This window comes from Micropterus dolomieu, linkage group LG19 (genome assembly GCF_021292245.1).
Source record: "Micropterus dolomieu isolate WLL.071019.BEF.003 ecotype Adirondacks linkage group LG19, ASM2129224v1, whole genome shotgun sequence".
NCBI classification, from domain to species: domain Eukaryota; kingdom Metazoa; phylum Chordata; class Actinopteri; order Centrarchiformes; family Centrarchidae; genus Micropterus; species Micropterus dolomieu.
In genome coordinates this window covers 35,251,177-35,273,208 of record NC_060168.1, presented here as the reverse complement: position 1 = coordinate 35,273,208, position 22,032 = coordinate 35,251,177, and the positions used below count along the sequence as shown (strand labels likewise).

Here is a 22,032-nt window from a genome sequence, read left to right as displayed (position 1 = left end):
AACCGGACGTTGTCACATGTGTTTCCTCCTCGTCGCGCTAAATCCATCCAGTCCGACCCGGTTTGATAAATAATGTTGTAACATGAAGACTTCACAGCCTCTCTTCATACTAAAGAGACAAACTGACAGGATAAAGTCTCTAACCTGCCTGTCAGCTCGCTCTGGGCCGCTACACTTACCGTAAAGGCTGGAATACGTGTGCACTCCAAATGTAGGCGGGGCTAGCTTAACCTCCTTCTCACAGAGGAGAGACAGAAACACTCAAAGCGGTTCTTTTCTAAGAAGTCAGCCACAGATGGAGCGGATGTGCTGGAGACGGTTCAGTTCAGTAGAACAATTTAAAATGCTTCCACGCTGCCGTCATGGCAACGTGACTGTTCGGTAAAATTTATTCGGTCTTTTGACTCATTAGGCCGAACACAAAGTGTTTTGTTTTTTTTGTTAATTTCGGTGGCTGAACATTTGGTGCATCCTTAAATGTTATAACGCAGTTTTTTTCCCAATGTCAAGAATGAATATCCATAAATAACTATTAAAAATGCATGTAAAAAACTAATTCTAATATCTTTTTAAAATCCATTAAAAATCATTCACCTCTAACAAAAACAAAACACACACTTATTAATTAACGAATTAGCGTGAAAATCATCCATTAATTAGAACCGGGTTTTTTTTTAGTTTTTTTTTTTTTTTTTTTAAGGCCTATTGAAGGAGAAAAAAAAACGGTTGAAAAGATACAGATTCAGAGTTTTTCATTTTAAAAGCTTCATACGTAGAACTGTGACGGAGTAAAGTTCTCAGCGTCTTGTTGCCGTCTGTCAGGACTGGAAACCGGGTTCTCTGTGTCGGGCCGTGTACTCGGAGGACGGCCTGGTTTATCCGGCTGTCGTCCTGTGGGTCAAAGGTCAGCGCTGCCGTATTCGCTTCGACAACTACAACAACGAGGAGGAACAGGACGTCGGCCGCCTGCTGAACCCCGACGAGCTCCACGGTCCCAGCAGAGCCGCTGCAGCCAAGGTAGAGACCTGGACCTGGACCGGGGATCAAACCTCAGTAGTTCTAGAGAACAGAGGATCAGCGAGTCAGAATCACATGTATTATATTACACAGTGTTACTGTGACATCGTGAGCGGCCCTCAGAGGAGGTCGTCTTCATAACTACTGAGCTCCTCTTCAGGCGTTTGTTTCATCCTGCAGGGCCGCGACTGGAAGTCCAGCGTAACCAGCAGCAAGGAGAGAGAGGGAGGAGGAGAGAGGAGGTCAGCGGGGAGAGGTGATGAGCAGAAGTTCTCCTGGGTGAGTCTCCATCATGCAGCGGTGAAACCACATGAACCAGCGAAGTGTAGTAATGTTTAATCCTGACGGTGCCATCTGCTGGACAACTGCCGGTTCTGCATGTGTCTGAAATAAAATCCAAAGCATCAGAGACAAGTAAGAAGGTATAAATGCATGTGAAATGAAACTGATTTGATTACAACAGTCATGTTTAATCATTTTCTCGTCTTACATTAAATCATTCACGGCACAAAATTGTAGGAAAGTGGCCTCAAGGGTATGAGGAACAGAAATTGAATAATGGAGTGATAGATTGTCACTGCATTTGATAAAGTGCAAATTTTACGGTCTACTAATCCTCATTACCAACCTAACCTTTTCAGTACTTCCTGTCCTCACGCTTCAGATGACACCAGCATGTTTCCCATTAATTAGTCAGACTACGGCGGCCCCACGCGGTCCAACTTGTTCCGCCATAGTTTCAGAATAAGGCGAAAATAATTTTACACTTTTGGTGATGATAAATAAAATGCTGTAAGCTCGCACGCTCACACACTTCAGCGTCTGACTCGAGACGCCTGTGGTTTGAGGTCAGTGCGTTAAGTGCGAAGGGTCTGAACAGATCTGATCTGTGACAGGGTTCCCGCGGCTCCTTAAAAAGTCTTAAGGTCTTATATTGAAATCAGGGAAATTAAGGTCTTTACCGTTAATTTGCTGTAGGTGTTAAATTTGCCGATGGTGCGTTTAAGGCTGTTGGGAAAATTAAAATGCCTTATTAGCGTGTATTTGTTTGATTTTGACTCCCGCCATTAATGCAACTCGTATGTTACGTGTACGTTAGCTGCAGACGTGGACGTCTGGCTGCCTGTCATAGCTGCGAGATTGGGAGACGCAAGTTGAAGTGGTTGGAGGAAGATCCGATCGTTCTGTCAAGCTCAAACAGCTGCAGCCTACATCAGGTCCTCCTCTCATTTGTGCAAGTCCAGAACCAAAGCTAAGGTTTCCTTTTCAATAACTGATTTTCAGCTGGTGTTCCTTAAAGAAACAGACTGTCAACCCTCAAATCATCAGCCTGCAACAAAACTGCACCTGCTATCCATCCAACTTACAAGCTCGTCCTCCTCAGTTATTTCCTGTGACCTCTGTCCTCTTCCCCTTAAAATACTGTAAGGCGGTGGGTGATGGCGTAGTGGATAATGGACACGGGTTCAATCCCCCACAGTGACCCGTCCACCATTGTGTCCCTGAGCAAGACACTTAACCCCTCGTTGCTCCAGAGGCGTGCGACCTCTGACATGTACAGCAATTGTAAGTTGCTTTGGATAAAAGCGTCAGCTAAATGAATAAATGTAAGATGCTAATTTCTCTGTGACAAGTTTGGCTGCTTTAAACTGTTTATGGACACATAACAGGTTTTTAAGGCAAACAAATGGCCCAGGAGTTTGTCCCTGGTCAGCCCCACTCTCCAGTCAAAGCATTTGGCGGCGGCTCTTTGTTCCTGAGAATGAAAGTAGAGACATAACTAGATGAGCCTTTAAAATGCTAAACTAGAAACACCTCTCTACCTCTCTTAAAGTAAATTAACCGTTTATTGAGTCTGTCTGATGCGGAGTGTGTGACTGATTGACTAGTCACTCAAAGTAAAGCCCTCTGCTATGAGCCAACTCCGAAATCGCCTGAGAAATGTGGGGGGGACAAAACAGAGTTTGAAATGTGGATGTGTGCATTTCACATCCATTTTATCACTTACTTTTTGACCAAATCGAACCATTTCTCTGCTGAAGACTCTGAGATGCAGTCGAAAGCTCTCAAAGCAAGTAAGAGTCTTTGTGTCCTGTAGCTCGAGCTCAGGGTCCTGCAAAAAACCATCTTGGTTTCTTCAGTGCAGCTTTTTAGTTATTTAAATTCCTGGAAAACAAAGTTTTTCACGACCATTTAATCCTTCAGTTAATCAAACCCCAGGTGTGGCACAGCAGGGCGACCATTTAGCTCGCATATGCCCCTAAACATCGTTACGAACCTCAAGACCGTAGGGAGAAGATAATGAGGACGTGGGTTTGGCGAGCTGAATATATCAGGCGCTTTTTGTTGACAACATCGATGTGCTCATCAATTTCACTTTTCGTCAACTGGCCAATCACAGCCTGGACGGGGCGGGACACAAGAGTTTGACCTGCTACAGTGAACTTTGAGACGTTGAACTCCTCCCGCATGACTGGTCCTGATTATTGATGAGATTAGTAGCATTAACAAATTAAGAGACCGGTGCGGAGGATTTAATGAATGAAACTGCTGGAATTAATATTGGCGCCTTCTAGTGGTGAGCTGTGTAGTGTACTGTTACATAAAATGACCCCACGCATACAGTAAAATGTAACTTTTATCTACGGTCATTATAATAATATAAATACTAATAAACTAGTTCCTCCTGCAGTGGAAAGCTCAGAGTGCCAGGATGTGTCCTCCTGAGAGCGACACCTTCCCCTGGTCTGATTCACTGAAGTTACTGTAACGCTGCTCACTGTTTCCATCAGGTCTGGGAGCTGCTGCTGGATCGTGAATCCGTCCCTTGTTCAAAAACTACACAAGCGCCAATGCTGCGTGTCCAGAGACCAGGGTCCTCGCTCTCAGTCCTCCAGTGTTTACACACCGTAGTTTAACACAAGGAGAAGGAGCACACACCTACTTTAAATATGTATATAATCGTTTGTTTGAACATTTGTCACATTTTTTCATTTAGGAGCACATGTGCTCATTGGGGAAGAGGTTAGCGTAGAGCCCTGCACAGACGTAGGTGAGCTGTATTTGTTTATTCATTAAAGTTTCTTCTTCCTTTTCTTTATATATTACTTAATTTATCTGAAGGTTTTTATCCAAAGCGACTTACAGCTGCTAATTATATCAGAGGTCGCACGCCTCTGGAGCAACGAGGGGTTAAGCGTCTCGCTCAGGGACACGTTGGTGGACGTGTCACAGTGGGGAATTGAACCCGGGTCTCTCGCACCAAAGGCAGGCGTCTTATCCACTGTCCCATCGTTCACCAAAGCCGAGCTGGTTAACCTGTGCGGCTTCTCAGGCGGTTCTGACCCGGACCTGCTGCGAGCGCTGCAGGAGGTCTGCTGATTCAGTATTTGGTGTTTTGTATGTCAGCAGGTTACAGAGAAACCCGGCAGAGTGGAAAAGGAAGAGAAGAAGAAGAAGAAGAAAGGAGACCAGCAGGGAGACGGAGCAGAGAAATCGACCAATCACAGCTTTCCATTCTTCCCTCCGTTTCCTCCTCCTCCTCAGTCGGCCTCGGGGGTAAAACCGACTCGTTAACATTCATAAAGCCGGCTCATTCATTCTCTCTCTCTCTGACCCCGCGTCTCCCTCCCCAGGGCCCCATGTCCTTCATCCCTCCTCCTCCTCCTCTCTGGACGTTTGGCGCGAAAGAGTCCGCCACTCCTCCGGCCGTCAACGCCACCTCCAGCATGTTGATGCTGTGGTACATGTGTGGCTTCCACACAGGCAGCTACATGGTCAGTAACACTTTAATGTGAAGACACCAAAGAATCTAATGTAGAACCAGCAGGTGTGTCGCAGAGTTTGGACTCCCTGTTCAGAGCTGCCGTTTGTGGGACATTAAATGTGTGTGGTTGTGTTTCAGGCTCAGCAGGAGTTCATGTCCAAAGACTGAGGTAAGTCCACACCTGGACACTCTCAGGTACAAGCTCTATTCACACTCCTCAGTTTGTGATTCAGAGACAGTTCATATTTACTTCTGTTCTTTTTAGCCTGAGTTAAAGCAGCAGAAAGGTGCGTTTACTGTCCGGCTGAAGTCGCGTGATGGAGGTGTGGAGTTTGTCTGTGCCCTGATATTAATTAATGTGAAAATTCAACTTGGAAACGGCTGATTTACACAGAAACAACCAGGTTTCTGGTCTGACGGCAGATTTCATTACTCAAGAGGAAAATGAACCACAGTCCAGATTTGGCCGATAACCAGTGAAGTTACTAAACGCAGTAACAGCGAGCGTCTTTAAAAGGCTTCAACAGGAAACAGAATCTATTAATCATATTAACTGTAGTTTCTTTTGCTTTCTGCTTCAGAGCCAGAGAGGATTATGGGCCAGGCTGGGACGATCCTCTTTCTTTCACGGTTTACATTTGTTTAAAATATTTTTAAGATCCTTTTTATTTGTTCTTATTTGAAAGGTCCATCATTTAGAAACCGCTGTGTTGTTTAGTTTGTGTTCAGAGACGTTTGTGTGTTTCAGTGTTTCTGTTTGTCATTTAAAACCCAAAAAAAAGGTGGATAACATGAATCTCTTTGTTGACAATAAACGTTGGTATGGTCCACACGTCCACGGGCGTTTTCCTGTCCACACAAGCGCTGCCTTAAAAACTTTACATCGAAATGAAAATGTAAAAACACAATTGAAAGTGTTGGGCATATCTGATCCATATAACGTTACAGCATCCGCTGCTGCATTTCTAACGATGCGGCATTCAGACCAAACGCAACGCTCTCCTCCCTGGAGTGTTCACACACAACGCGATAATGAGAATAAACACAACTGGCCATTACTCCAGCTGGATGAACCCTTTGCTGTGATTTAATGGCAATAAACGGATCAAACTGATGCTGAAACAGCCACAACATGATGCTGTTCTGTTGAACACATGAACTGATGCTTTGTCAGGTCTGTCAGCAGGACAGCAGCTTCTAAAATGTTTGTTTTCTGAATGGAGTTTGGTTCGATCAGGGCTACGCTACGCTAACCTGTTCACAGTAAAGTACGACAGCTGGAATAAAGTTACAGACACATGTTTACTGATCTCACCAGGTAGTTCAACCTCCTCGCTTTCTTTTCTCCAAGTAACGTCCAGCTTTGTCCGGTTTTTATATAAATATGAAGTAGCAGTCCGACAGAGCTAACGACGCTAACGACAACAGTGGAACCGGATGTGCAGGGAAGCTGCCGAGAAGATAAATAAACGTTGAAATCTTATTTAATAAAAGCAGTTAACTCTGAGCTCCTCCCGCGAGTAAACGGCGGAGCTGTCAGAGCAGAATCCCACCGACTACAGGGGGTTTATTTGTCCAAAGGTTGCAGCGCTGCTCCTCTCCCCCAAGTTTAGCCGGCCAGCAGATTTTCAGTCGCCTTTGCATTGACTTTGTATGTAAACTCACCGCCCCGAACGCTCTCTTCGCTTTTGGTCTGAAAGCATGGTGGCGCCTGCCGCCGCTCGACTGCGGTAATGTTTACTTTTACCTTGTGAGGAATCCTTCACCTAACACAGCTCAGGCGTGTCTCCTCCTCGGTTAGTAAATCCGAAAGCACAACAACCATCCAGCCTTTTGGCAACGCAAAAGTAACAGAAATGTGACGTCACGTGAAAACTAAATAGATTATTTCAACGATTCATCGATGCCTCGTTTTAAAAACTGCTTTAGCTTGGCGGCGGTAGCGGGATCAGCTGTGTACGTTGGTAGATGATAGATATGATAGATGTGTCACACAGCAAACATCAGACCAACAACCAGACGGCTGCTTTACAAACACAAACATCACCCGAGTACAAGTTACACTAAAGTGCAGCTCACGGAGAGCCAGTTAACTCCTGACTGAGGTCACAACTCGGGGCCCAAAAGGAGAACAACAAACGCACGTGGTCACATTTTCAGCTGAGGACGGCGGCTTACTTTGGCTTCACCTCAACAATCGGTCAGGATTTCAGTCAGATGCTACAGTTGGCAGAACACCGGCTGCTTGCTGATCAGCTGCAAAGAATTTGCGTCGATGCATTTTAGTAATCGATTTTAATCAAAAGTTTGAATTGACTAAATTAATGAATGATGTTTGTGATGCCAATACATAAATGATGAACTTATTAATATGGTGTTTATGATGCAAAGACTGGAAACGGGAAAAGTTTATTATGGGAATGTGCTCGTGTTACTTGGTTTGTGACTTGAGATAACGGAGAATATTTTGTCATTTTTATTTCCGCAGCGCTTCAGGCGGTTTCGGTTTATTGGAGAGGATTTCACCTGCTTTAGAAAATTATCAGGGCAACATGGGGTAGGACGCCCGCAGTGTCATTCTTACAAAATGTCACAATTTAGTTTTTTCAACACTTTCTGCCGCTAGTCTTACTCAACTAAAGATTTCCTGTTTCCTCACAATTTTTGAAGTTGTTTGATCAAAGCAATTCTGACATAAGTTGATAAAAAAAAATTTTGTCCTTTTTTAAAATGAGCTGTACAGAAAATCTTCAGTGTGTTGAGGGTCCGTTGCATTTTGCTGCCTCCTTCGAATCGGACGCCAAACCTGCAAAGCATTTCCTGAATCGGTCACGTGGTAGGGCCGGCAAGTCGCAAGATACGTCACCAACACATACGCGCTTCACAAAAATCATCCTGGATTACTCGACACGCGCTTCGAAGCCTCGATACGGACGGACCTTAAACTGCCAAAGTTAAAAATGTTTACGTCACCAAAACATTTTCAGATCTAAAATTAACAATTGAAGTTTTTTTTTCATTATTTCACTGTAGGATGAACCAGCTGCTCGGTCTTTCTTAATTAATATTATATATATATATTAGTCCAAATAAAGCTTCTGAGGTGTATTAACAGGCCGTTTCAAGGTGTTGAAATGTGGTTTATTTCCTTCCGCTGCTGCAGAATAACCACAGAAGGGAAAGACAAAGTTCAGGTCAGCAAAACTGAGAAATAACATGATTTTCAGAGAGAAACAATTTTCAGGGATGAATAACGAGTTCATCAGTTGGTGTTACTGTGCTGCAGCTCACACAAATTACAAACGGATATTTCCTCTCGTATCTGGAGTTAAAGTTTAGGTTTAATCTCCAGGTTTAGAGACGCGTTCTGTGTCGGTGTTGAACTTTGTTCTTCACCTCTCTGTCGAACAGCTGGCTTCATCAGAGACGCGGTGACCTCGTCAGTCAGAGGTCGAACTCTGAGGAAGATATTAAAGCTCCTTATGTGCTTTGACGTAAACGGTGACACACAGAGACCCCGAAGCGTTGGGATGGAAACACGTCCTTCAGTGAGTCTTCTGAAATAAAGAATTCAATCCAGACGTTGTTTAAGGGTTTTATTCTTTGCAAAGGGTCAGACAGACATGCAGAGTGTAAGACGCAGAGCCAGTGATGAAACAGGTGACTTTATACTGAGCATCACAGGGTCCAGCCGCTTCCTGTCAGTCCGAGGTCTTAAAGCAACATTCCCCTTAAAACCTGTCGAAAGGTGACGTCACAGCCAGGTGGTTTCTAGAGTCGGACTTCAGAAAAGCTGGTTTACGCAGTGAAGTAAAACCCACAAACTGAAGGAAAGATCTTCATCTGCTGTGGGTTGCAAACTCAACAGTCATTGGCCTCACGGTGGCGCTCTAACAAGCAGCTTTACGTTGTTGCGATTATCTCAAACTGCTTTGTTTAGAGTCATTAGCTGCGGCGCTGACTTAACGTGATGCGTGCTGGTTAGAAACTGTGACATTAAAACCTCGCGGGAGCAGGGCGGCCGCAGGCGCAGAGTCCAGCGGCTGCACCAAGTTGGAAACACACTTTTTCCAGGTCAGTCACTGATCTGAGCTCACGCAGGTAGAATGTGTCCAACTTGACGGCGCCGGTTTTATTCCCCGCCCCTGCGGTCACCTGCAGCTCACGTTAGACCAAGATCAAGTCAGCCGCTGTCATCTCGAACGCACTTGAACTTTTGCATCTTTTCTCCGATGGGCTTCTGCTGTACAAATATCAAATTATACGACTCTTTATCACTTTTCTCAAAAACGTGTTCTTGCAAACTCATCAAACGCCGTTTGGCCAATCGCCCTGAAACTTTGTCAGGATCATCTACGGAAGTTATTGAAATAATTTGCCGATCTGTTGGGTTTTCCACTAAATTTCACTTTGTGTCTTGACGTACAATTTTTATATAAATGTCCGTAAATCAAACTTTGCTTAATTTATTCATAGGTGTCATTTACACTGGCGACGCGTTTAAATGTCCACCGCTTTCCAACACAAAGTGACGCCCTTGAATCTATCGTAACCTAACTTGGAGCGTGTGGTACGTCCTAGAGAGCTGTTTTTTTGTTTTTTTTAAGCCCGTCCACTCGTATTTTATTTTGCATATGATAAATCTGTTTACATCTTCACATCCATTGATGTGTCCATCAGGGGATACGAAGGTTCAGGGTTCAGACGGGGATGTTCGCTCTTGTGTCTTTTCAGTTGCTCACTGAGGCTGTAAGTTGAAGTTTTCCTTTTCTACTTGGATCCATTGGAAATGTATTTTTCTCTGCTAAAAAGTGTTTGTGCAGCTTAAAACTTGGAAAGACAAAAGTTGGCAGGTGGGTTGAACGTTTCGCCCTCTGGTCGGGTTGGTCAGGTACATAAAATGACCACAAGGTTTTGGGTTTGGCTTCGAGTCCTTCGTCACTTTAATCTCTTTAGTTATCTGCACCTGGTCTTCTCCTCTGGAAATGTCAGATGTTGGATTTATCACAACCCGCTCGGATCCCGATCGTTGCTGCTATATTTTAATTTCATAGATGTGGACAGTTTGTCAGAACAGTTGGTCTCCAGCTTCATCGCAGCGTCTCGAGGATGAAAATCACCCAGAAACAGAGACGCTGCCGTCACGTCCTGTTTGCCGGGGCAGAGGTTCCTCTCCCCGCTGACCCGGAGGTGAGTCCGCTGGTCGTCTAATCAGCAGGTAAATATTGTCCCACTGACGTCAGAGCGGCTCACATATAAGCCTTCATGTCTGAGGCTGAGACCTCAGAATCCAGAGGGACAGTCTGAGGCGTCCAGTGTTCTTCACCGTCCCGCCGAGTCCATCAGTGCCCTCCCAGTCCTGCCGGTCCGAGTCCCTCAGCACCATGGTCAGCGGCAGGATCTTGCTCCTCAGCGCCTCCTGCTGGCTGCTGGTAGTTGTGGGAAGCAGCGAGGAGCTGAAACAGGAGCGATCAGCTGAGGACGAGGAGAAAGTGCTGGTGAGTCGACTCCAGTTTTTATGTAGATGTAGAGACGCCGTGGACTTGAAGACGCAGGTGAAACGTCCTGTTCACATCCTGAGATCTGTCGCGGTACAAACCCAGAATTTAAACTGTAGTGCAGAGCTGAAAGCTGCCCGGCTCACTAAATGTGTAGCAGACGTGTAGAAAGTGTGTATCTGAGCGAGGAGTTGAAGTCTTGCCTTCCCTCCGCAGATCGAAGCTCTACAAGAAGTTCTGGAGAAGTTAAAGAACAAAGAGCCGCCGTCGTCAGAGAAGAAGCTCGGCTGGGTTCCTGCAGTAAGAACTGATTTATTCTTCTGATGATTAGTCTGTCTGCTCGGTGGTACTTGTGACCCAAGCGGTTCCACACCCAGAATGCCCAGTCTGGTTCTGAGGGTAGATTGATAGTCTTAAGTCGAACAAACGGAACCAGGACGTAACTGCTGATCGTGAGTTATTGACCAGAGCCTTCGAGCACAGACCCGTTAAAAGCAGCAGATATTAAATATCCAACTTGACACTGCTGAAGCTTTTATGAATGAGGTGAGAGAGATTTCTTTTCTTTGTGCAGAAGAGCTGAAGCCTGAGGTACTAAATGGACCATCCAAACCTACATGGCCCTGTGTGGGAAAAGTGGAATAAATAATAATAAACCTGCGTCCCCTCTGGCGGCCAGCAGGGGGCGACTTAAACCTGCGTCCCCTCTGGCGGCCAGCAGGGGGCGACTTAAACCTGCGTCCCCTCCGGCGGCCAGCAGGGGGCGACTTAAACCTGCGTCCCCTCCGGCGGCCAGCAGGGGGCGACTTAAACCTGCGTCCTCTCCGGCGGCCAGCAGGGGGCGACTCCAGCGGCTGCAGAAAGAAGTGTGATTCTATAGAAGTCTGTGAGAAAATGTTTCTACTTGTCAGCTGATTTATTCCCTCAGTAAACACTTTCCTGATGAGTTTATGGTCTCAGTCGCTAGTTTCAAGTCTTCTTCAACACAGCATGATGTTCATTTAGTAAATTATTGTCCCATTTAGAGGAACAGAGACCAGGAAGGAGGGGAGGCTTTAGGGCGGGGCTACAAGCTGATTGACTGCTCTGTGCACATTTAACCAGTTTACCAGGAGTCGGCTGTTCACTTTCTCTGGTGAGCGCGTTTAGTTTTAAGCCTGTGTCAATCAGCTCTGTTAAAATGATGTTAACGTGAGTTACAGATGCACCTCGCTATTTAGATGCACGTCTAAATACGGTCGCGTCGGTGCCGCTGGTTGCAAAAAATCAACATGGCGGCGCCCTATCGGCCAAACTCGAGGCTTCAAGACAGCGGTCCACAAACCAACAGGTGACGTCACCATGACTACGCCCACTGCTTTTATACAGTCTATGGTTCACGCTGTAGCTTACTGTAGCTTATTTAAAGTTTACTATTCCGGAGCATAAGCCCCGCCCACATGGGCAGCTCCACTCAGGCTTTTCTTTAGTATATTTATTGACTGTGAATGTGTCACGAGTCCAAATTGCACCAAACGCGACGCTGCACTCCCTTGGGTCTGCAGCAACACACCCGCCATGTTTGAAGTCGATTGGATGAACGGTTCCTGACACAACTGAAATACAGACAGACAGACGGTCAGAGGTTCCTTCCTGTATTAGAGAGAAGTCGAACTTGAGGCTTCAAAACGGCGGTCCACAAACCAACAGGTGAGGTCACGATGACCACGCCCACTGCTTACAGTCTGCGGTTAAAGCTTCATCATAGAGGAGCTGACAGAAAATGAAATATTAGCATTTTCTTTAAACTTTGTGTATTTCTGTCTCAGTTTCTTCAGTGCCATTTATAGTTCAGAGCTCAGATGTGTCAGACTGCGTACCCTGGACCTGACGGAGCTCCTGCTGGTTTCCCGTCTGTTCTTCCTGTAATTAAAAGTTGTTGTTGTTGTGTGTCAGTGTGACGCGGGGCAGCAGTGTGCGGTGCGTAAAGGATCGAGGATCGGGAGGCTGTGCGCATGTCCCGGAGGAACCGCCTGTGACTTCAGCGTCCTCAAGTGTCTGTAGAGCTCACAACACACTTCCTGTTCTAATCTACAAAATAAAGGCACGTTTTTCAAAACGCCACTGCTCTTTGTTTTCTGTCCCTCTGCAGTTCAAACATCTGCTGCACATAAGGACTTCATCGGGACATTCACATTTGTGAAGTGTTGCTCTTTAGGCTTGGGAACCGGAGGGTCACCTGTGCAAGTCCAGCACTGCCAAAGGAGCCCCTGAGTGAGCAAGGCCCCGACCCCCCTAATGGCCCCTAATTAGGAGGAGTTAAATGCAGAGGACGCGTTCTTCATGCGTTGTGGTCACTGTAAAATTGTATGCGGCCAAATAAAGTTGTTTTGATTATTGTGCGGTCTCAGAGGGCGCACCTGCTGCGTTTGTTCAAACAGGCTTGGCGCCGAGGGCCTCGGACAGGAAGTCGGACTGACCCTGATAAAGTGCCGACGCTCCAGCAGTCCTGACATGTAAATAAAGACACATTTAAACTTTTATGAAATGTTTAAACGCATCAGTTTAAGTTGTAGCGTCACGATCAGTCGGATGGTTTAGTCCAGTGGTTCTTAGCCGAGGGGTCGGGCCCGTCCAGAGGGCCACCAGATGAATGTGAGGGGTCGAGAGATGATAAATGAGAGAGGACCGAAGAAGATTCACAGATCTGTTTTCATTTTCTGGATCTCTGACGTTTTGTAAAAGTTAATTATTTAATTAAAGTACACAGAGTAATGATGCAGGCAGCTGATTGGCTGTGCAGCTGTTCCTAATGAAAGCTTGGTCTTCATGCAACGCCAGGACACTCGAGGACATCGTACATAAAAGGTAACGGTGCAAGTTCTTAAAAAAAAAAGGTCTAAAATAAGAGGTCAAAACTGTTTGTACAAGTCGTGGATAAAAAATGATGAAATTTAAATACAAAAATAACGGTCATACAAAATGTAAACCAACCTTTGGTGGTGTTTTTTTGTTTTTTTACCTATTATTATTTTTCATTTTTACAAAATGAACCAACACATCTCGGGTACATAATAAATATGAAACTAAATTTAAATCAAACCTCTAAACTATGAAGAATGTTTGGAATTCAAACTATTACTAAGCTTGTTTTTTTGTTATCTTTTAACTGCATTGTTACAGTTTTCTTGCTTTTATCGTGCATCTGTTTTGTTTTACTGTCTTTGCAATACATACACAAAATACAGCAAATTATACAATGAGACAAATGTCTCTTAATTAGCTTTATTTATTCACCTTTGCATTAATTACCTTATTGTCTAACAACTTTTATTAATTATTTTTTAAATGTATTTATTTAATGTGTCGATAATTTTCTCTTATACTTCCTTTGCATTTTCTACCCAATTTATATCCCCAGTGGTATTTATTTAACTGCTCTTTTTACATTTCTGCCTCAGTATGCAAATGAGGAGGGGCTGTGTCTGAAGGGTTAACTTCTCGCCTATTGGTTGATCAGTCAGACGGCGGTTAATTACTGCCTACATTTATTTACTGTATTCTTTGTGTATTTAATCGTGTATTTATTCCAGGACCTGTCCTCCATAGCTTTGTAACATGGTGCTCTATAAAGAAAGATTATTGTAGTCAAAGAATATTTCTTCTTAATTGATGTAACGGGTAAAAACAGGTGTAGCTTGGAGTCATTAGTTGATCCCACGTGTTCACTGAGCATCCAGCTGTGCTTCTTTCTCTCATGTAACTGTCCTCGTTAGGCCTACAGGAACCAACTGACTCCACAGATTAGAGTCCAACTCATGGATAAGAACAGGAGTCTAAACGTCAGATTTGTTTAAAGCTTGTTAAAGATGAGCGAAGAGGGAAACGAACAGGAACTCGGGGAAAACATGTTCTCCTTCAGATTTGGTGTTGGCGTGCTGCAGGGCTCAAACCACGCTGTGTTCATCGCTCTCACAACAATGTAAGCAACAACAATGAGGGAACAAGGGAAATTGAACTTCCTGCGGAAGCACAGACAGAAGCCGGAAGATATTTCACACAGTTTAATGATTTTCTTTTAGACACAAACTCTTTAAAATGTTCTGAAAGTGAAACGTTTGTGTTAAATGGCAGGAAAGTTGAGCAGCAGCTGAGAGAAACTTCAGTTTGCTTCATTCTTCTCTTTAAACCTCTGAAACAAAATATCCAAGATGTTGAAACTTTATTTAATCCATTCGGTCCATATTTTAAAATGCTGATGATTACTTACAAGCCTACGGGAAAAAAACAACAAAATAAATGTAACAGAGGAGGTTTTTAGTCGCCGGACATGACGACACGTGGAAGTTTCAAATAAATAAGTGTGGGATTAATTTATAATAATTTAAACCAAATAAAGTTCTTTGTAGAAAACAGGAAATGATGAGACTGATGAAAAACACGGGCCCACCTGATCAAGACCAGGGGCCAGCTTCACCTGTCGGGGGCCCCGTGCCTCTCGCTCTCTGTGGACTGTTCTTAAATAATGAGTTTGCTGAATGCTAACGGGATTAAAGAGCAACTTAAACGTTTATTTCAACCTGCGACATAACAGAAACACTTTGTAAAAGTAGCGGCGCCCACGGAGCCCCGTTTATGGGAAATACGCCAGATTTGGAATAAACACCCCCCTGATACCAGTCCAGGTCTCTGCAGAGTGGCGGGTCAGACCGATCTCTGCTGCTGGTTTATCAGCTGGTCTGGAGTCAGTTCGCAGTAGTTTGAGCACACAGTCTGAGCAGAAAAGCTCAGAATGAAAAAATAGGAACAAGAAACTTCTTTGAAAAAGACTCTTTCAAATAACAATAATAACCAAAGAAAAACCCACTCAATCATCCAACACTGCCTTAAAAAAATAACGATTATCCTGCGCAGGTTCTTCTGCAGCTTTGGCGTTTATCTTCAATAACTGTTTGGTCCATGTCCCCTCCTCCAGCAGTCATTGGTCAGTCCTCTCTCTCTCCAATCCATAATCAATATCAGCTGACGTCCGGTAAACACATGACTCGTCTGGTCCGTCAGAAGGTGAAGGAGCTGCAGACGACGACTCCGACGGGACTCATCTGAAGACAGATAACAGTGATCAGATCAATAGTTCAGTTACGACGTGTGGCTAAAGTCCGGGACGCTGGCAGCGCTGACTGTGGGTCAGTGAAGGCAGCGTTTCCCAAACCTTTCCTGAGGAGCTGAACCGCGAGAAGCGTCAGGTTTACAGAAGACGCCTGATCAATGACCAATTAATTTAAAGGACGATGACGACACAAGAAACCAGTTATCAAAAATCGACTGTTCGTTTTTAAATTGTGTTATTATGATTATTATTCCTTCTCTTTTATTTTGGGGATAATCATACTCTTAGTGTTGGAACTACAGTTTCCATAATTTGGGTGGTGTAAACAGGAAGTCAATGATTTAAACCACAACTTGAACCCCGTCAGCTCCTGTTAGCAGCCCCTGTTAGCAGCCCCTGTTAGCAGCCCCTGTTAGCAGCGCTTCTCAGCAGCCTCTGTTAGCAGCGCTTCTCAGCAGCCTCTGTTAGCAGCGCTTCTCAGCAGCCTCTGTTAGCAGCGCTTCTCAGCAGCCTCTGTTAGCAGCGCTTCTCAGCAGCCCCTCTTAGCAGCGCTTCTCAGCAGCCCCTGTTAGCAGCGCTTCTCAGCAGCCTCTGTTAGCAGCGCTTCTCAGCAGCCTCTGTTAGCAGCGCTTCTCAGCAGCCTCTGTTAGCAGCGCTTCTCAGCAGCCTCTGTTAGCAGCGCTTCTCAGCAGCCTCTGGTAGCAGCGCTTCTCAGCAGCCTCTGTTAGCAGCGCTTCGTAGCAGCCCCTGGTAGCAGCGCTTCGTAGCAGCCCCTGGTAGCAGCGCTTCGTAGCAGCCCCTGGTAGCAGCGCTTCGTAGCAGCCCCTGGTAGCAGCGCTTCGTAGCAGCCCCTGGTAGCAGCGCTTCGTAGCAGCCCCTGGTAGCAGCGCTTCGTAGCAGCCCCTGGTAGCAGCGCTTCGTAGCAGCCCCTGGTAGCAGCGCTTCGTAGCAGCTCTCATTAGTGGCCCCTTTTAGTGGGCCCTGTTAGAAGCTCCCGTTAGCAGTTAGCATGGATGTACAGACAGCTCACTCTGGAAACTTAAAAAGAAGTTTCTCATGAAGTTCTGCAGCTTCTCTCTGATTTCTAATCTTATTTCTGGACGGACGTCAGAGGTCATGATGTCACGTGTGATTCAACATGTGTTTCAGATCTGAATTCTGACGCTGAGGAGGACGAGTGAGATTTCTGACGCAGCCATCACGTGGTGAAGTAAAAGCATCTTAATCAGTTAGAATACACACAGATGTTTTTTTCTTCTTCTTTACTAACTAGTTCATTTGTCTTGAGCCCAGACTGTCGCATCTCCGGTCAGATAGTTTTGGCTTTAGGATTTTTTTTTGACAAACTTAAAACCCCAGACAGAACTCTGACTTTGATAATAATGAGAATCTCTGAGTAACGTGTTGACCTCTGACCTGCGGAGGCTGCGAGCTTCGTACAGCGTGTCGTCCTCTTCGCTCTCCACCGCATCCATCTCCACAGAGTCATCGTAGTTGGACAGCAGGCCGTACTTCTTCCTCTGGGCGGGCCTCTTCAGCCTGGAAATAAAACTGCAGTTTCATAAAACAGTTCTACAACAGATAATTTAAATAATTGTTTTGTGAGCAACCGTAAAATTGGTAGAAGAGGATTGGCAGTGTCAGATTCTAGCAGAACCTTACATGTGTGCCGTTGTTGGTACGAGAGAAAGTCATTAAATGGAATTTGGTGTGAGATCTGTCCATATGCAGGACAACAGCTCAGATAAGGAGGTACAGACGTAGAGCTGTATAACCAGTAAACAAATGTTTTGATTGATTAATTGAAAAACTGTGTATTGGAAGAGGATGGTTGGAGCAAGTATGTGATTCTACTACAAAGAAAACAGCATAAATTAAACATTTCAGCTGCTGGTGACAGAGGAAGTGTTAAATTGCTGGATTTATGAATGGAGTTTAGCACAGCATCAGTAAATCTATCATTTTGAGTAATGTTGGGTGGTGGTGGTGATGGAGCAGTGGATAAGACCTTTGGTCTGAGAGACCCATCCACCAATGTGTCCCTGAGCAAGACACTTAGACCCTCGTTGCTCCAGAGGCGTGTGACCTCTGACATATATAGCAACTGTAAGTCGCTTTGGATAAAAGCCTCAGCTAAATGAGTAAATGTTATGATTTATAAGTTATACAAATATCCTGTTGTAGTTCTGTAGTTCCTCGACCAAGCTGTGACAACTACTAACATTAACTTTTCAACAAAAACGTTTCCACACCAAACTCAATTCAGAAATCTAGTGGTTTAACGCTTCTTCTCATAGCATCTGTTCTTCCTAATCTGTAGAACGTGACCTCTGTGTTTTTCTACATCTAGAGGAGCCACTTCAGCTCAGCTCGCATCTGATCAGACATTTGCTGTAATTATTTTCCCAATTTGGACAAACTACACACATAAATCGCAGGAAAATGAAACTGGCATTATTTTACATTGTATTTTGATCATGTCTTACCTATAATAAAGTCAGATTATAGTTATTCTCACCACACAGTTCGGTTGCAGAGGTAGAGAGTTGGTACTGTTAAACTACTATTCAACATTTCAGTAGGAGTACGGAGTTAGGTTAAACATTTTGAAAGAAAGTCAATTTGATGTAAGTATATTGACTTAAAGAGTGGCCACTAAAATTGTACAAGAGCATAAATCGCCTCTTACATCATAATATACATCTACAGATTCTAGAGGAAGTATTAAATTGCGAGGTTTATGAATGAAGTCTGGCGTGACGCAAAGTTATTTATCATTATTTGTATAATTATTACGATTTATCAGCCATACTAATATCCTGCTGTAGTTTTGTACAACTCAAATCCAAGCTGAGTCCAAAAAACTTTACATTACCTTTATAACTATCTTACATCCTGCTGTTCCCTTGTATGAGCACAGACATCACGCCAAACTCCATTCAGAAATACAGTGGTTTAATGCTTCTGCGCTTATCAGTACTGGTACAAACACTGTACTATGTGACTCATATGTTTTTCTAAAGCTGGAGAAGCCAGCTGTCAGTTCAGCGCGCACCTGAGCCGAAAACACCCGTGATATAAAATCTAAATCGCAGATTTAAATAAGCTAGTTTGACGTTGTAAACACAGCGAGTCGTTTACTTGATTCCCTGCTTATTTGAATGGAGTTTGGTGTAAACTGTAACAGTTGTTCTCACCGCACAGCTCGGATGAGGAAGTAGAGAACTCCGATCCCGGTGATGCAGATCAGGACGTACAGGGCCCTCTGGATCATCGAGCTGTCCACGTTGAACCCGTTGAACAGTCCTCGGCTGTCCCCGCCGCTGTGCGTGGAGTTTGGCCGGCTGGAGTTCGTCACCGCGGGTCTGGGCGCCGCGGTGGTGCCGCGGGTGGTTTTCAACACTTCTTCCTCCGCCACGGCCAAAAACACCCAACAGATCGGCACAAGCGCCGCCGAGACAACTCTGTAAAAAGTCATCTTACATCTAGAAACACTCCGCGCGAAGTAGAAGGAACACAAAGAGCGGGAGAGTTTGGACTTTTTAACCGGAACCGGAGCGGACTTTCCCAGAAACACGTCGCGTTAGCTCAACTCCGGCTTTGTTGATGTAAAGTTCACGTCCACCTACTGCTGACGTCACAGAGAGGCTTCTGGGGCAAATTCTACCTCTGTTTGACTTCAACGTTCCTGCCAACCAATCAGCGAAGCCAGGCGCCTGCAAGATCACACGGAGGGTTAAATTACATATGCACCATATAACTAATAAATTCTGTGCTCAGGCGACAACATGGACAAAATACAGTCATCTGTTTGTCTAAAATTAAATATTTTCAGATCAGATTGATGCCGAACTGAAGAGTGGCTCCTCCAGCTTTAGAAAAAACATATTAATCATATTTAGCAAATCATGAAAACCTTCTGATATGAGACTCATCATTAAATTGTGGGATTTATGGATGGAGTTTAGGATGTAGGGCTGTTATGAAGGTAACTTTAGTTTGTCACATATCAAGAAATTAGTATTACTGCGCATGTAAATAACAGCCACAATGTTTTGTTTCTCATGTACACAAAGTTCTATAATTATTTTATAACATCTGCATCTGGTTATTCCATATTTATATATTTTTAAATCTATTTATGTCAACTGGATGTTTGTCTGCGTCCACCACTTTATCACCTCAGCAAATTCCTCATACGTGTAAAATATTACTTGGTAGTAAAACTCTTTCTGCTCCTGATTCTAATGACTGTTTTATATAAAAGTATACAATATATATAATAGTAAATAAATTTTATATTATAATTTAAAATACTTATTTTAAATTGATTTGTTTATTTGTCAAGCAGAGGCAGAGGTAAATATGCTGTTAAGTGTAATTTTTGTGTTTTTGTTAAACCTTTAGGGGTCTCCAGGGACAACTGACCTGTAAGAGCAGCAGAGAGACAGTCAGAAAACACCTTAAAAATACAAATACACATAGATCCAGATATTGATAAAGCATAAATCAGGTCTGACCTGGACAACTTTAGTCTCACCTGTAGGACACTGAGCAGCTGGAGGTTCACTGCTTTGCTCAAAGGCCAACCTGCTCTCTTTGCCTTTAGTGAGATCAATAGATCAATCAGCAGCCGTCCAATCACATCTGACCTTAGGCCGTTCTCATCTGAAACTGATCACACAATCAAGTCCAAGCCGTGTGACTCCTCACCTGCACATTAAATGGCCGTGTTTAAAGTGCTCCATAAATCCTTTTTCATTGATTGATTGTTACATTACAGAGCTGATTTGTCAACAATTTAAACAAAAACCCACTTGTGTTATTTTGTTTTACAGTAAAGCTAAAATATAGATGTGCATTTCCTGGTTCCTACACATCTTGAAGGTTTCACAGGATTGCAGTGAGCAGAGTTTTAGGCTATTTGTGGCTCAAATGTCTCTTCAAGAAATAATGTAAACAGATAATCTCTCTCATTAATGTCAAACATATTTACAAGAACTAACAACTACAGAATGAAGGATTTCATTGACAGAACTCTGTTTCTGCCTCCGCTGCTGCTGCTGTTGTTCCTCCTCTCTGACAGGCAGGAGGTGTTATTGTAATCCAGCCAGCTGAACAGAATTATAAATACAGAAGTGAACGTTTTGTCGCTGAGTATCTGCAGCCTCCATCACAGAGCCTCTGTGTAACCTGACAGGCAAAACTCAGGGACAAAAATAATCTTTGTTGTTTTTAATTGGTTAAACATGTAAACAGGTTAATATTTGATGAGCTCATTACAGTATCACAGGATCAGAAACAAATAAAAGGACTTGGATCCTGGATCAATATGAAATCTCCCATCTGGCTCCTGTCTAGACTTTTCCCTGGAGGTGGAGGTGTGTTTGGGCACCGTCCCCCCTCTGTGGCAGGTCACAGCTGGATCCGGCCTCTGTGGGAACATCTGGACACCTTCACAGGTTCTGACGGTTCCTTTTCTAATCATGTTTGTGTCTTGATGTCGGCGGCGGTTCAGTTTAACCGTCAGCTTTAATGCGGCCTCCCGTGGCTCAGCAGCTGTCTACCTGCCCGAAGCCTTTTAACTGATGAGCACTGAGCACGCTCACATCTGGACGGCTGACATCACTCAGTGATAATGAATCCACTCTCACCTGTCCGTCCTGACAGGTCACTGCTGTCTGGGTCAGATATACGCTGTACAGAGTTTTATTTTTCCGAATCTACAAAGTTTGTTTACAGTAATAATATTAATGTGAAGACGGATTCAGATTCTCATGAGCTTTTGTGAAGATGTTAAAATAATGTGGACTGAGTGGAAACTGGAGGAGAAAGTTTAATATCAGCAGAGCGTTTGTCCACAGGGGGCGCTGTGGCGTCTCCACTCTTAACCTGTATAAAAGGACGTAGCCGCCATGATGTCCCCTGTCGGTTTGTGGACTGTCGCTTTGAAGCCTCCAGTTTGGCATTTTTGCCGTCACCATCTTGTTTTTCTGAAAATGAGGGTGGAGCTAGCTAGCTTGGTTAAAGGTGCATCTGTAATTCAGGTTAGCTGTGATATTAGCTCGGATGCTAATTTTAGCTAGCGACAAACAGGCTTAAAACTAAACGTTCTTACTGAAAAATGAGCAGCCGACTCCTGATGAGCTTTTTCAACAGCGCTGGTTTAATGTACAGAGCAGCGGATACGAGCCGCCTCTATCCTGATTGACAGGTCGCCATGGTAGCAACTTGTCAATCAGCTTGTAGCCCCGCCCTAAAGCCTCCCCTGCTTCCTGTTCTCTGTTCCTCTAAATGGGACCATAATTTAATGCTGTGTTGAAGAAGACTTGAAACTAGCGACTGAGACCATAAACTCATCAGGAAAGTGTTTACTGAGGGAACAAATCAGCTGACAAGTAGACACATTTTCTCAGAGACTTCTTTCTGCAGCCGCTGGAGTCGCCCCCTGCTGGCTGCTAGAGAGGACGCAGGTTTAAGTCGCCCCCTGCTGGCTGCTGGAGAGGACGCAGGTTTAAGTCGCCCCCTGCTGGCCGCTGGAGAGGATGCAGGTTTAAGTCGCCCCCTGCTGGCCGCTGGAGAGGACGCAGGTTTAAGGCGCCCCCTGCTGGCTGCTGGAGAGGACGCAGGTTTAAGTCGCCCCCTGCTGGCCGCTGGAGAGG

The 22,032-nt window shown here is 44.5% G+C and overlaps 3 protein-coding genes across 13 annotated transcripts in view; 2 read left to right on the top strand and 1 right to left on the bottom strand.

The window, feature by feature from the left end:
• LOC123957678 (survival motor neuron protein-like) overlaps positions 1 to 9,969 on the top strand; it is a 16,249-nt gene extending 6,280 nt beyond the window's left edge. For 3 of the 8 annotated variants that reach the window (XM_046030653.1, XM_046030648.1, XM_046030652.1), the window contains 6 exons: positions 823 to 1,017; positions 1,198 to 1,296; positions 4,426 to 4,575; positions 4,653 to 4,793; positions 4,922 to 4,952; positions 5,365 to 5,611. In XM_046030653.1, the coding sequence (XP_045886609.1) occupies positions 823 to 1,017; positions 1,198 to 1,296; positions 4,426 to 4,575; positions 4,653 to 4,793; positions 4,922 to 4,951 (615 nt within the window). In that variant the 3' untranslated portion in view covers position 4,952; positions 5,365 to 5,611. Of the gene's footprint in view, positions 1 to 822; positions 1,018 to 1,197; positions 1,297 to 4,425; positions 4,576 to 4,652; positions 4,794 to 4,921; positions 4,953 to 5,048; positions 5,188 to 5,265; positions 5,612 to 9,837 lie in introns of those variants that run through there. The other 5 variants (XR_006821861.1, XR_006821860.1, XM_046030649.1 and 2 more) reach the window with 5 other exon arrangements.
• Positions 9,970 to 10,148: 179 nt separating this feature from the next.
• Positions 10,149 to 12,660, top strand: LOC123957679 (cocaine- and amphetamine-regulated transcript protein-like). Its single transcript, XM_046030655.1, has 4 exons — positions 10,149 to 10,281; positions 10,498 to 10,581; positions 12,217 to 12,316; positions 12,413 to 12,660. The coding sequence occupies exons 1-4, from the start codon at positions 10,168 to 10,170 to the stop codon at positions 12,532 to 12,534; spliced, it is 420 nt and encodes a 139-aa protein (XP_045886611.1). The 5' UTR covers positions 10,149 to 10,167; the 3' UTR covers positions 12,535 to 12,660.
• Positions 12,661 to 14,309: 1,649 nt separating this feature from the next.
• On the bottom strand, positions 14,310 to 20,048 carry fam174c (family with sequence similarity 174 member C). 4 transcript variants are annotated; one of them, XM_046031258.1, is made up of 5 exons: positions 19,911 to 20,030; positions 19,772 to 19,798; positions 18,568 to 19,086; positions 16,787 to 16,909; positions 14,310 to 15,362 (listed from the first exon to the last, which is right to left on the bottom strand). In XM_046031258.1, the coding sequence occupies exons 3-5, from the start codon at positions 18,846 to 18,848 to the stop codon at positions 15,359 to 15,361; spliced, it is 408 nt and encodes a 135-aa protein (XP_045887214.1). In that variant the 5' UTR covers positions 18,849 to 19,086; positions 19,772 to 19,798; positions 19,911 to 20,030; the 3' UTR covers positions 14,310 to 15,358. The 4 variants fall into 4 exon arrangements, with proteins under 4 accessions (XP_045887214.1, XP_045887215.1, XP_045887216.1 ...); XM_046031259.1 differs by having other exon boundaries at positions 19,891 to 19,988; XM_046031260.1 differs by lacking the exon at positions 19,772 to 19,798 and having other exon boundaries at positions 19,911 to 20,048.
• Between the last annotated feature and the right edge of the window lie 1,984 nt (positions 20,049 to 22,032).

Excerpts from the sequence above, each read along its gene's own strand:
- fam174c (XM_046031260.1), bottom strand. The coding sequence starts at position 18,848 with ATGACTTTTTACAGAGTTGTCTCGGCGGCGCTTGTGCCGATCTGTTGG. Across the intron at positions 16,910-18,567 it reads TTCCTCATCCGAGCTGTGCG|GCTGAAGAGGCCCGCCCAGA; the intron begins GTGAGAACAACT and ends TTTTATTTCCAG.
- LOC123957679 (XM_046030655.1), top strand. The coding sequence starts at position 10,168 with ATGGTCAGCGGCAGGATCTTGCTCCTCAGCGCCTCCTGCTGGCTGCTG. Across the intron at positions 10,282-10,497 it reads AGGACGAGGAGAAAGTGCTG|ATCGAAGCTCTACAAGAAGT; the intron begins GTGAGTCGACTC and ends TTCCCTCCGCAG. Across the intron at positions 12,317-12,412 it reads TGACTTCAGCGTCCTCAAGT|TTCAAACATCTGCTGCACAT; the intron begins GTCTGTAGAGCT and ends GTCCCTCTGCAG.